At 45.0% G+C, this 14,331-nt stretch overlaps 1 protein-coding gene across 1 annotated transcript in view; it reads right to left on the reverse strand.

Moving 5' to 3' along the window:
* LOC102042602 (ubiquitin-associated protein 1-like) overlaps nt 1–14,331 on the reverse strand; it is a 30,133-nt gene that overhangs the window by 11,002 nt on the left and 4,800 nt on the right. Inside the window, exon 3 of the mRNA XM_005431294.2 lies at nt 6,519–7,445. Coding sequence (XP_005431351.1) covers nt 6,519–7,445 — 927 coding nt within the window. The remainder of the gene's footprint in view (nt 1–6,518; nt 7,446–14,331) is intronic.

Consider the following 14,331-nt stretch of genomic DNA (forward strand, 5'->3'; position numbering starts at 1 on the left):
GTCTGCCCAATTCTTCTCGGGGCCTCTCTCTCCCTCTGTCTTTCTTGGGTGGGGGGCTGCCCAACGCCTCCTGGTGTCCCCACCACCCTTCCATCCTGAGGGGTCAGGCCTACCTCTGCCAGGCCGCAGGTTTTCTCCTCCCCCGCCCAGCCCGAAGCCGGGCAGGGGAGGCCTTGCCTCTTTGCTGGCCGGAAATCAAAGAGAGAGCCCAAGGGAGTGCTCTGCTTCTAACCCCTGTGTTCTCAGAGGCGCATCCACCCTCAGTGGCCAAGCCTGGTGTCAATTTAAAATCTGAACCCCTATTGGCCTGTGTCAATTTAGAATCTGAACACCTATTGGCCTCTGGCCACTCCATTCCCAGAAAACCTGCTTCCTGTAAACCCACGACAGTTTGTCATCTCTTTTAGAGCGGCAAGGGGTTTTATTGTTTAATATTGTTTAGGTTCTATTGTTTAATAAACAGGTTTTTTCCACTTTTCTCCAAGGAGGTATTTTCTCCCAGACCAGTTGGGGGGAGGGGCCGATTGAATTTACTTTCCTACCAGAGCTCCTTTGGGGACTCTCTCCCAAATTTGCTCTAAACCAGGACAACATGGCACTCAGTGCTCTGGTCTAGTTGACAAGGTGGTGATCGGTCAAAGGTTGGACTCAATGGTCGTAAAGGTCTTTTCCAACCTAAATGATTCTGTGATTCAATTTCTTGCAACTCAGCTGTCCTTTTCCAGCCACTGGGACCATATTGTGGAAATATGAAACAAGTACATTCTGAAGTCTAGTTCTGTTGGCATACCTATTTCTTGGTTTGCTACTTCCAAAATAGAAACAGTTTCAAATTAAGATCTTGATTACTTCTCCTAATAAAACTATTTTTTGTTTGTTTATCAGTTTGTATCTTTCCTTACAGCATTCTTGAGAATATACCTTCGCTCCTAGTCTTTAATAAGTTCTAATCCAGCATAGAGATTTGAATAGTCAAGAGTGAAAATGTGGTCATCTAGTTGTAAATGATCTTTCATATTAACCACTAGAGATGTGTCATACTTCAAGTTTTCACCTCTGAGCTACATACAAGGATAGTCACCTCTCAAACCTGTGATCTGTAACAGTGAGCAGTTGCTCAGCATGCTGCTGTTTCTGCCAAAGTTTACTGTATTAAATTTGTTCTAGTAATCAATAAACAGCTGTTCTCCTGTGCTGAAAAATACACTAGTTGTCAGAATACTGTAATTCGCAATCAATAATGCATTCATCTAAGTCTGAAAAGAGAGCAGCAGTGTCACTTGTTTCAGAGCACATGGTGTCACAAAACCCTGTAGTATGTCAGTAAGGCCACAGAACCACTGAAACATCATTTATATTGGACAGAAATAGTCAGATTATTTTAGAGCCAGCTAGAGGATTTGACCATACAGCTTTCATTAGGCTTCATGAGTACTGGTGTTCAGATCTTAGGTTCTTTGGGGAAAAAAAATAACAAGCTTACTGATATGCTGGTTTTGGCTGGGGTTGTTAGCTTTCTTCACAGTACCTAGTATAAGGTTGTGTGCTGGAAAGACTGTTGATAACATAGAGGGGGTTTTTATTATTACTGTTTATTGGAATATTATCCCAATATTACCGGATGGAACGTGCCTGGGCTCGTCTGACCCTTGCTGCTTGACCAAAGGCGGCAGCTGTGGTGTTTCACCTCAGAGACACCTTTGGCTAGCTGTATGTTGCAGCTAGGCACTTGGAACAAGTCCAGGAAAGCCAGGAACTCAGGTTTTACCTCTGATGGAAAGGCTTTAGGCAAGGTGAAGAAGAAAAGGAGATGGATTCTGCTGGAGGGTTAATCCAGAGTTTTATTCCAGGGTCACAGATCTCTGAATCTTGGTAACAGCTCCAACAGAATCGCAACCGCATGGTCTCAGTGTCCTTTTAAGCTCGGGGGGAGGGGGAGGAAAGGGGCAGGTATGGGTCTCAGTGTCCTTTTAAGCTCGAGGGGAGGGAAGGGGCAGGTATGGCACCAACCAGGTGGGAGGGGGGGAGTCTCAGGGGACAAGTGACACTTGGCTAGGCCAATGACCCCAGGGCTGAGAAGCATCTTTTGAACTTTTGCCAATCACAAGACGCCCTTGCTGGAATGTTAAGCTTGATGGACAGCACTTAGCAGGAGGCAAGGGGGAGGGGAAAGGAGAGGTTGGCACACCTGAGGGACTGGGATAGGTGAAACAGGATATTGCTTCACACCACAACAACTGTTGAGCAGGGTTTGCACAGTGTCAAGGCCTTTTCTGCTTCTTGTACCGCCCTGCACGTGAGGAGGATGGGGATGCACAAGAAGTTGTGAGGAGACACAGCTAGGATATCTAACCACAACCGACAAAAGGGATATTCCATACCCTATGACATCATACTCAGTATATAAAGACAGGGGAAGAAGGAGAAAAGGGGGAGACATTTGGAGTGATGGCATTTATATTCCCAAGTAATTGTTATGTGTCATTTCACAGCTGTAAAATAGCTGAACACCTGCCTGCCCATGGGAAGTAGTGAATTAATTCCTTGTATTGCTTGGCTTGTGCACACAGCTTTTGCTTTCCCTAGTAAACTGTCTATCTCAACTCACAAGTTTTCTAGCTTTTACCCTTCCAATTCTCTCCACAATCCCACTGGCAGGGGAATGAGCAAATGGCTATGTGGGGCTTGGTTACTGGTTGGAGTTAAACCACAACAGTCCTTTTTGGCACTCAACATGGGGATCAAAGGGTTCAAGATAACAGATTTGATTGGAATGTGCTAGGACAAATTTATAGCTGTTAGTGCTGTTTATTAATTGGCAGGCTCCTGCGCTTGCCATGGGCTTGCTTGCCTGACTGTTTTAGAGTCTAGTGCTCACTAGTGGCTGGTTTTTGCTTCCTCTGCTTGCTGTAGTGCTGTGCTACTCATCACCTCACTATATTGTGCCTGTGCGTGTTTAGATAACAGCAATGGTAATATGCCTGGGCTGGCAGATAGCCAGGGCACTGCTGCTGTAATGGACAGGCTGGAACTCCAGTGTGAACTCGAGTTGAAGGGACTGTGACCCATGGATGAGTCCACACAGGAGCAGAGATCCACCTGCAGCCTGTGGAGGAGCCTCACAGAGGAGCATGTGGATACCCAAAGGAGACTGTGATCCCATGAGAAGCCAGCACTGGAGCAGGCTCCTGGCAGGACCTGTGGAGAGAATAGCCCATACTGGAGCAGGTTTGCTGGCAGGATTTGTGAGCCCATGAGGGACCCACACTGGAGCAGTTTGTGAAGAACTGCAGCCCATGGGAAGGACCCATATTGGAGAAGTTTGTGGAGGACTGTCTCCCATGGGAGGGACCCCCATGCTGGAGCAGGGGAAACAAGGATTCCTTGCAGTCTGTGGTACAGACCATGGTGAGGAAGCTGTCTCCCTGCAGCCATAGAGGACTATGATGGGGACTAATAATGGTGGACTCTAGCAGGAAACCCCTTGTTGCAGCCAGGCTGGAAACAAGGGGAGTTCATTGCAATGTTAAACGCTATAACCTGGGCCAAAAGGACCAGGGGTGGAGATTGTAATGGATATACCTTTAAATTGTTGCCAGACATTATTTGAATTGTAGGTTACAGGAATTACTATAACAGTGTCATGGTTTAAGCCCAGCTGGAAATTAAACACCATGCAGCCACTCGCTCAACCCTCCCTCTCCCATTCCGCCCCAGTGGAATGGGGAAAAGAATCAAAGTAAAACTTGCAACTTGAGAAAAGAACAGTTTAATTATTGAAAATAAAGTAAAATACAGCGATAATGGCAAATGATGATAATGATAATAAAAAGGGAAAAAACAAGTGATGAAAAATGCAATTACTCAACACCTGCTGACTGATGCCAGACACCCCCCCCCCTTCCTTCCTGAACCCAGATTGGCCGCCCTTCTGGGTAACTCCCCGCAGTTTATATACTGAGCATGACGTTCTAAGGTTTGGAATATCCCTTTGGTCAGTTTGAGTTACCTGTCCCAGCTATGCCCCCTCCCAGTTTCTTTTGCGAATCTCCTTATTGGCAGAGCATGAGACAAGGAAAAAAGAAGTCCTCGACTAAGGATAAACATGACTTAGCAAAAAACTGAAACACTGCTGTGTTATCAACACCATTCTCATTCTGAATCCAAAACACAGCACTGTAACAGCTACTGAGAAGAAATTTACTCCAGGTGAAACCAGGACAAACAGAAACCACATGAACCAATGGAGGAGAGAAGCCTTAAAAGCAGCGGTGTCCTGACCTACAGACTAAGGGAATGATATCTGTGTATTATATCAAAGAATGGGAAGGAGTGGGGTGGTTAATGAGCTTGTATTGGATAGTGCAGGACCTGCACATTATGTAAACACTGTGGAATTGTCTTAGGATAGAAATGGAAGATATGGCTGGGGGTGTGTATTCGATTGTCTTCTGTTAGAGGTGGGGCAGTTATCTTCTGTTAATTGGGCCACCTGTTAAAACCAGGTGAGGCAGTTTTCTTTATCTCTTCCACAACCAATCCTCTTGCCTGGAAAATATCCACTGTTAATGGGCCATTGAGTGTCACTGCACGACTGATAAAATTACATCATCCCATTGTATGATGCTCTGTTCAGGGGGAGGAGCCAAGCATTCCTACCTGGATATAATCTGAGATTTGGAACACCACAGGCAGCCTTTTCCTACTGTATTCCAAGAGGAAGACCAGGCCCATCTACACCACCACTGGATCTCCAGAGGAAAACTACACCCTTCTACAAGATCACTGCTTCAACAGAACCACATTTGTCACTCCAGGAGGACTGCAGCCACCATTTAATTGGACTGCTACCAACACCCTGACCAACAGGGTGTCAGGTCATATTCTGACTCTGTCAGTATTGTTTTGTGTTACTTCATTTTTATTTTATTTTATTTTATTTTAATTTTCTTTCCTAATAAAGAACTGTTATTCCTACGCCCATATCTTTGCCTGAAAGCCCCTTAATTTCAAAATTATAATAATTCGGAGGGAGGGGATTTACATTCTCTATTTTAAGGAAGTCTCCTGCCTTCCTTAACAGTGGCTGCCTGGAGCTTCATTGCTAGCTGGGGTCTAACCTCAACACTTACACTTACTCAAATTTCTGCTCTTGTTCCTAGACAATAACTGGTGTGAAGTTGTGTCCCCAAAATAATTTTGGAACTTGCTACCAGTTTGAAGAAATGAAACATGAAATTCCTGTCTCAGAGCTGTACAGCAACCAACTGTAACATTAGTGATCCAAGATTTTCCTCCAGACTGCTTTTAGTATTCAGAAAGCAATCCTTGCCCCCTCCTTTACAAGGAAGACGGTAAATTTTAAAAAGTATATCACAAAGAAAATAAATAAATTAAACGTTAAAAAAAATACAATTCTTTCACTCCAGGTTAACTGCAAGCACTTTTTCTCCCAAGTGACAAAGCACGTGTTTTTTAATTTGTGATTGCATCTATTCCTTGAAAAGCTGGCATTTCCATTATTTCCAGCTAATATATAAGCAAACTGAAGAACAAATCTATAAGAGATTTAATTCAAAACCTAAGAGCAGTTCAGAATCTTATATATCTCAGTTCTGTCGGGACCCAGGACACACCTCTGGCTGTCCAGGACACCAGGACCCCTGCTAGGGGTCTCAGAGACCCCGTCACAGAGCCCAAGACACCTGTGGTTTTGATTATGACCCATGGAGCAAATTACCAACCTTATATGAAGATCAGCAAACCACAACAGTTTAGGTAGAATAATAGTGAAATTATCACGGGCTGGAAAAGAAGATTTTGGGTTTTTTGGTATGGGGGTTCAGGAGGCAAGATGGAGGGAACTGGGTGTGTCCAGCCTTTCTCCTTCTTCTTCTTGGCCTCCATCTTCTGCTGTGATGTTAGCACTTGGGGATTGGTTTAGAATATAGGTGCACTGTCTAACATGGGTGATAGGTATTGGATGGCTGCCTTGCTGGTCAGACCTCTGTCTGCCAGGAAGAAAATTTTGTAGATAAGACTTAATAAACAACCTGAAGACCGAACAACAAAGAGTCCAGCCTCATTCTTCAGAGCCTGGGGTCGCTCCCTGGACCACCCAACTCACCTCGGGGGCAGAGAACAAGCAGCCGACCCCGACAAGTTCGATAAGACAAAACAGAGGATTGTACAAAGATCTCGTATACTTAGCTCAGTGGTGTGCAACTATGAACAAGTACCAAAAAGCTGAAAGCAAAATCACCAGAACTGGTCTAAAAATATCAGATTTAGGGGAACGTGTGAAGTAATAATCTGAGGTTCAGAACTGCCAGCATGAAGAGCTGTTTAACTGATCAATTTGCAACATAAATGAAGAGGAACTACCACACATGACCTAGCCATCTCTCCCATTAAATGAACCTAAAACCACAGGACATTTTAGAAGCAACACCTGTCTCTGCACCTTCAAAACTCCACATCTCCCCAGCAACCCCAACTCTAATCCACTGTGTGTTTACCATAATCGCTGTGCTTTGAGATGATTCTTCTGTACAAACTGTTGATGCAGCCAGGGAAGGCAGTCTGGATGAAGAGGATAATGTTGATGTCTCCATGCCACTGTCCTCATTTAGAGCAGAAAGACCCACCATATGGTGTCCATTCAGTTCACTGGTTTTACTCTGAGCACAGGTCTGCAAAGAGCTGAGAAAAGTGTCGTTGTGGAGACAGGTAGTGCTGTGGAAAGTGCTCATAAGCTTTGATGATTTTTGATCACTCTCATCAGAGTCAAGTTTAGGAAAGGACAGGGATTTGATGTTGCTCACTGAAGTGATAGGGGACAGGGACACCTTAGAAGACAAGGACATCTTTTCACAGTTTCCCAACTGTGGTAAAGTGATAAAGCCATTTGGTTTGTGAAGGGGTTTGAAGTCCAATGTAGCCCTTTCTATGGATGTCAGAACTTTCTCATCTTGCAACACAGACTCAGACTCTACTTTGGGCAAAGTATTATCAAATACCTGGGCAACAATTGGCCTAGTAGTACCAACATGAATTTCCAGGATATTTTTTAATTCTTCCTTATCATTGATAGTTTTTAATTCCAGTTTGTCAAAAGGGTCTTCTTCACATTCAAAATCAGCTGGGTTGAAGTCTGCTTTTGGATGAGGTGGACTGAGAATCTTTTGCTTCACAGCACTCCTGTTGGCTGGTGTGGGAGTAAGAATATTATTGTGCTGCAGGCTAGCAAGGATGGGGTTAATAGGAAGAGGTGTGACTTCAGGGCAAGGTCCCTCTGAGAACCCCATTTTGGTGATGTCCTCTGAAGCTGCTTTTGATTTTGCTAGTGCTTCTTCTGCCTTGTGTTCAGCTTCTTTCTGGGCAGCTTCAATTCTTTTGATATCTTCAGCCCATTCAATTGTTTTCTTTTCCAGTGAGAAGTCATACTGGCCAGGGGTGGAAGGGAAAGGAAAGGAGAAAAAAGATAAATTATATCATGATCATAGCCACTACTTCTAACAGCAACATAAGTAACAGAATAAGAGCTACATGAATTACTATGGAAAGGCATAAATTTTTCCCAGCACCTCTTGTTTCCCAGCATATCTTGTCTGTAGGTTTACAGACTGACAAAACCAAAAGACCTCAGAAATAGTTCATTTTGTCTCTAGCACTAAAACCTGTCTATAGTTTAGATTAAAGTATCATATTTTGCCTCCTTCTTACACTTAGTTTTACTGTAGAGCTACTGATCATATGTTGGAAGTTAAAAGTTTGGGGGGGTTTTTCCTTTCTCACAGGGAATTTTCTCCCATCTGTTGCCTAAGAGAAAATAATGACTGGTACTTAAGAGAGACAAAATAAGTGGCCAAAGTGGGGGGAAGGGGTGCAGCTAGCTGCAGCCTCTTAGATGAGGGGCTTTCTTTGGGAAGGGCAGAGATACCAGGAGGTTTTGGCTGAGGGGTGAGGGGCTAGGCTCAGCTCTTCTCTCTCTCCTGCTCTTAGGATTGGAGGGAAATGGTAAAGTTGCTCCTACTGCAGGAAGAATTCGCTGCAACCATGTCCTAGGGTGACGTTATGATGCTTGTATCCCCAATCGTGTGTTCTGTTTATGCTTGATATTATATTCTATGCCTTCAAGACTGGCTCTGAGAGCGAAGGCGGGGAGAAGAAGCAGCACAGAGTTTTGTTATCAGCCTGCTCTCACTCCTCCACTGTGGTGTCTGGGCATGGATGGGGCAGAACACGGCACTCCATTGGTTTTTAGTTAGTTTAACTAGCTGAGGCACAGAAGTTCCCTGGACTGTTTTTCTTTCCCTTTTTTTGTAACTGTTCGAACCTGCTCCGGACTGAGACCCGAGGAAACACCGAGAGCTCGCACTTTGTAGCCTACCAGGGCCTACTCTGGTCAGCAGCCTTTCCCAGTGCCGGAGGGACTGATAAGAGAGTGACCACCCACTGGAGAGATTTTCTGAATTTGTCGTCTCTTCAGAGCAGCGAATGAGTTTTGTCATCTGGTATTGTTCATTTTTTTGTGCTGGGGAGTGCTTTGCCTGTTAAATAAACAGTTTTTTTTCCACTTCTCTCTGAGGAAATCCTTCCTGAACCGGTTGGGGGGAGGGGTCACGTGGGTTTGCTTTCTTGGGGGGGCCCCTTTTGGAGGTTTTCTCCCAAATTTGCCCTAAACCAGGACACATCACAGAGTGCAGCCCAGCACTGCTTCGTCTTTACCGTGCGTGAGTCTCTGCTCTTAAGACCAGAAGGTGACCTGGGACCTTAATAACACCTGATCTGACTGGAAAGGACCCTCACCATATTTTCAGGTGCCTCAGGGGAAAACCTGGGACCCTGATCCCCTCCCCCTTCCCAGAGGGTATGTTACCCAGCTGCGTGCGGCAGCTGATATGGACAAGCCCAGCTGCAGCTGCCAAGCCCCAGTGCTTAATGCCACCGCCAAGTCCCGCGGCTTTCTGCCGTTGCCTCGGACTTTTCCAATACACTCTAACCCCGCACCCCATGTCCACCTGACCGCCACGGCTCCTGCTAAGACTGTGGAGTTTTCTATTATATTTTGTTTGCCACCCTGGGGTGTGCCTTCCTCTGCTGTTCTAGCCACTGCTCCGAGGTTCCTGCTACAGCTCCTTTCTCTATCTGGAGGGACACCAGGCCTGTGGTGAGTTTGTAAAGGAAACCCCTTTTCTATCTCTCCCGGCTGTGTGTCCGGCATTGCCCACATGGAGAGAGGCGGCTGAGCTCGTGCCACAGCGACCCCTGGAGCTGCGGGAAAATCATCGCACCTGTCCTGCCCTGCTCAGCTTGGAGCCACCAGCACCCCTGCTGGCTGTGACCATAAATGGACTGAAGGGGAAGTGCCTGCAGCCAAGATAAGGCTGTTACTGGGGTTCTGTTTTTGTTTGTTGTTGCTGCCGTTGTGGTCGTTTGTTGTCCTTATTATACAGATATATATATAGAGTCCAGGAAGTTTTTAGAGTGCGTGGAGGATAACTTTTTGTCACAGCTGGAGAGTGAGCCCACCAGGGGAGGGATTATGTTAGACCTGTTGTTTGCAAATAGAGATGGACTGGTGGGAGATATGGTGGTTGGAGGCCACTCGGGGCAGAGTGATCATATAGTTATGGAGTTGTTGATATTTGATGAAATCAAGAGGAACGTTATAAGACTTTTACATTAGACTTATGGAGGGCAGACTTTGGCCACTTTAGGAGACTTATTCAGAAGGTTCCTTGGGAAGTAATCCTTAAAAACAAAGGAGTCCAGGAAAGGTGGGCGTGCTTCAAAACAGAGATGTTGAGGGCACAGGAACAGACTGTCCCTGTGTGCCGAAAGATGAGTCAATGGGGCCAACATCTAGCCTGGATGGGTAACGAGGTTTCAAAGGAACTTAGGAATAAAAAGTGGATGTATCATCTTTGGAAGGAGGGTCAGGTCTCTCAGGAAGTATTTAAGGGGGCTGCTAGAGCATGTAGAAAAAATTCAGGGAGGCCAAAGCTCAGTTCAAACTTAATTTGGCAAATTGGTAAAGGATCATAAAAATGTTTTTACAGATATATTAATGGTAAAAAGAAGGGTAAGACCAACCTTTGTTCTCTACTGGATGAGGGAGGGAACTTGGTAACTGCAGATGCAGAGAAGGCAGAAGTGCTTAACGCCTTCTTTGCCTCAGTCTTTAGTGGGAAGACGGCTTGTCCCCAGGACAACTGTCCTCTTGGGTTGGTTGATGGTGCCAGGGAACAGAATGGTCCCCCCATTATCCAGGAGGAGGCAGTTAGAGAACTGCTGAGCTGCTTGGATGTTCATAAATCTATGGGACCAGATGGGATCCATCCCTGGGTGATGAGGGAGTTGGCAGATGAGCTTGCAAAGCTGCTCTCCATCATTTACCAACAGTCCTGGCTCACTGGTGAGGTTCCAGATGACTGGAAGCTGGCCAATGTGACACCCGTTCGCAAAAAGGGTGGGAAGGAGGATCCTGGTAATTATAGGCCAGTTAGCCTGACCTCAGTACCCAGTAAGGTAATGGAACAGTTTATATTGAGTGTCATCACGCAGCACTTACAGGATGGCCAGGGTATCAGACCCAGCCAGCATGGGTTTAGGAGGGGTAGGTCATGTTTGACCAACCTGGTCTCCTTTTATGACCAGGTGACCCACCTGGTGGATGCAGGAAAGGCTGTGGGTGTTGTCTATTTGGACTTCAGCAAGGCCTTTGACATGGTCTCCCACAGCATACTCCTGGAAAAGCTGGCAGCCCACAGCTTGGACAGGAGCACTGTTTGCTGGGTTAAGAACTGTCTGGATGGCTGGGCCCAGAGAGTGATGGTGAACAGTACTGCATCCAGCTGGTGGCCAGTCACCAGTGGTGTCCATCAGGGGTCTGTGCTGGGGCCAGTTCTGTTCAATATTTTTATTGATGACATAGATGAGGGCATTGAGTCCTTCATTAGTAAATTTGCAGACGACACTAAGCTGGGAGCATGTGTCAATCTGTTGGAAGGTAGGAGGGCTCTGCAGAGAGATCTGGAATGGTTAGATGGATGGATGGAATCCAATAAGATGACGTTTAATAAGTTCAAGTGGCGAGTCCTGCATTTTGGCCACAATAACCCCCTGTAGCGTTATAGGCTGGGGACGGTGTGGCTGGACAGTGCCCAGGCAGAAAGGGACCTGGGGGTACTGGTCGACAGCCAACTGAACATGAGCCAGCATTGTGCCCTGGTGGCCAAGAAGGCCAACGGCATCCTGGCTTGTATCAGGAATAGTGTGGCCAGCAGGAGCAGGGAGGTCATTCTCCCCCTGTAATTGGCACTGGTGAGGCTGCACCTTGAGTACTGTGTCCAGTTCTGGGCCCCTCAGTTTCGGGAGGATTTTGAGATGCTTGAGCACATCCAGAGGAGGGCAACAAGGCTGGTGAGGGGCTTGGAACACAAGCCCTGTGAGGAACGACGGAGGGAGCTGAGGTTGTTTAGCCTAGAGAAAAGGAGACTCAGAGGTGACCTTATCACTCTCTACAACTTCCTGAAAGGTGGTTGTAGTCAGGTGGGGGTTGGTCTCTTTCTCCAGGCTGCAACTGACAGAATGAGAGGACACAGTCTCAAGCTGCGCCAAGGGAAATTTAGGTTGGATATTAGGAAAAAGTTTTTTACAGAAAGGATGATAAAGTACTGGAATGGTCTGCCCGGGGAGGTGGTGGAGTCACCATCCCTGGAAGTGTTTAAAAAAAGACTGGATGTGGCACTTGGTGCCATGGTTTAGTTGCAGTGTCAGGGAACGGGTTCGACTCGATGATCTTGAAGGTCTCTTCCCACCTTGTGATTCTGTGTGTGATTCTGTGTATGATATATTAGTAAAGAACTGTATTCCTTTTCCCATATCTTTGTCTGAAAGTCCCTTAATTTCAAAGTTATAATAATTTGCGGGGGGGGGTCACATTTTCCATTCCAAGGGAGGTTCCCGCCTTCCTTGGCAGTCACCTGTCCTTTAAACAGGACATCATCCCAATATCCGTTTATCAGTTTCACAGCTCTCCTACTCTCTCCCCCCAAGACTACAGATGTAGCAAGCCCACTAGATAGCCATACCCAGATTTAGCATCACTGAATTACCTCCTGTCCACAAGTTCCACAAGTCATTCAAGAGTACAGCAGGGTATTTTTTTTTTCATCCAAAGACCAGTACAGTATTACTCAGTTCTCCCTAATATATTTCTAAGGGACTTCATATTATAGTTTTATACTCACTAGTTTAAGAGGTATTGGTATTAGTTCAGTGCCAGTGGCTCACCAGCAAAGGGCATATACTGGCTACACAGAGGATGACAACTAACTGCAGTAGCAAATTTTGATGCAGTTACTGGCATGACAAGATCTCACATGCTTTTCCCATTTAACATCAGCTCCTTCAGGGCCAAGTTAGCACAGGAAGGCATTTATAAGCTATTCACTATCAGTTTACTGGTTATAGTAGTGGCCTGGTTGAAAGGACAACATTCTGAACAGACTAAATTTACTTAAAGCTTTAATATCTTAGTAAGAATGAACAGCCTCAAATGCTCTTTAAATAACCAAAAAATGTTCAGAAAACACAGCCTACAAGTTAAGTCCAAGATATAACCCATGACTCACAAGAATGTATAAGATACCCTTGCCAGGATAATGGCACATAACGAGTGCTCTTGCCATGGGACTGCTAGGTCATATAAATTCCTGTCTCTAAAGAGCAACAAACAAGCAAGGCTTGCTAGGCTTCTACTACATTTTTCTGGGACTTGCTATGTGTTGCACCACATCGTATCCTATAGCAGGCTCCAGTGAGATCCTGGAGACCTGTTGTCTTAACTGCATAACAGTTTTCCATTCCCTTAGCTCTAAGACTCCAAGAGATGTGATACACAATTTATCATCAAGGCAACTTTGAAAAACAAATCACTGGCAGAAGTACCGAGGACTACTCATTATACATTCTTTGCTATCTGAGCAGAGCTATCAGGGTTTTGTGTATGTGTGTGTGTGTATGACTATATACATGGACCAAAACTGACCTTTTTTTTTATATATTAAAAAAGGGGGTATTTATATAAAAATTTATAGTTTTGGGCAATTTTGCTTCCTTGCACTTTTATTTTTTTAACAGCTCTCACTACAGCTGTAAAAAAAGTCAAATTGCACTGCAATATGCGTATTCTACATAGTTGCATCCTATTATGCAGGATACTTCAGTCCAATTGGACATATTATACTTGAGCCTCAGCATGGCAGGAAAATAGAAACATAGCACAATGAAGCCAGCAATATGACACTAGTTGCCTTTAGCTCTTCCACACCACTTTAACTGGGTGAAAATATGTATATTAAGATAATCAGGTACTCATTTAATGGTTATAATGAAAAAGCCATGATGTAGGGTAATTGAGATAGTCAGCTCTCCAGTGGATGAGTTGCAGGGCATAAAAAAAATTAAAAAAATAAAAAAGGGAAGAAAAAAAGCAGAACTATCTGTCACAACTGAAATGAAAACAAACATCAGTTTGGACTGCCAAGGAAAATCATGTATCCAAAATGAGAAAATATAGTTCAATTAGACTTCTTGTATCATAACCTGCATTTGGAGATTAGATTTTCAACATTTACTTTAAAGCCATTGATTTTATGCTACTATGAGTTTATAGTAAGAAAGACCTGCTTCTCAAAGACCTGGAAGCCATCTGTGTACCATGCTGTAACCTGTTTACCCTACAGCTGGAAAATAATTCCCACTCAGAACTCCACAGAAAACAAGAACTGAAAATTTATTTCTTCATCCTACAATTGTGAGAACACATAAAATATGGTTATATAAACACTTGTTACCCTCAAACAAGATTCTGTAAATATACCATAGCATGGGTGTATCAGTTCTTAGCCTTTGCCTCTTAAAAATGCTATTCAGATTTAGTCGGGGCAACATTTAGACCTGTTAGGGGTTAGGCCTTTTTTTTTTCCTTTTCTTTCTCTTAGGAAATTTTCTTCCGATTTGTTGCCCCAGAGATGATGAATGAATGGTATTTAAGAGACAAAAGGCCTAGCTGGACATCTTGGAATAACACTGAAATGGTCCTGGGGGAGGAGAGAGGAAGGGGTGCAGTTGTTGCAGTCTCTTAGCTGGGGAGTGACCACTCTGACTGGGGGGTTTCTCTTGGGAAGAGCAGAGATACTGCAAGAGGTCGGGGGGGGGTGCTAACTGAAACATGGCTGGAGGTCAGAGGCTGGGCTCAGTCTCTGCTCTCTTGGCAATCAGAGGGGAGAGCATGTGGTGTGGGGAGTGGGCATCTCTCTT

The sequence above is a fragment of the Geospiza fortis genome, unplaced genomic scaffold (genome assembly GCF_000277835.1).
Source record: "Geospiza fortis unplaced genomic scaffold, GeoFor_1.0 scaffold889, whole genome shotgun sequence".
Taxonomy (NCBI): Eukaryota; Metazoa; Chordata; class Aves; order Passeriformes; family Thraupidae; genus Geospiza; species Geospiza fortis.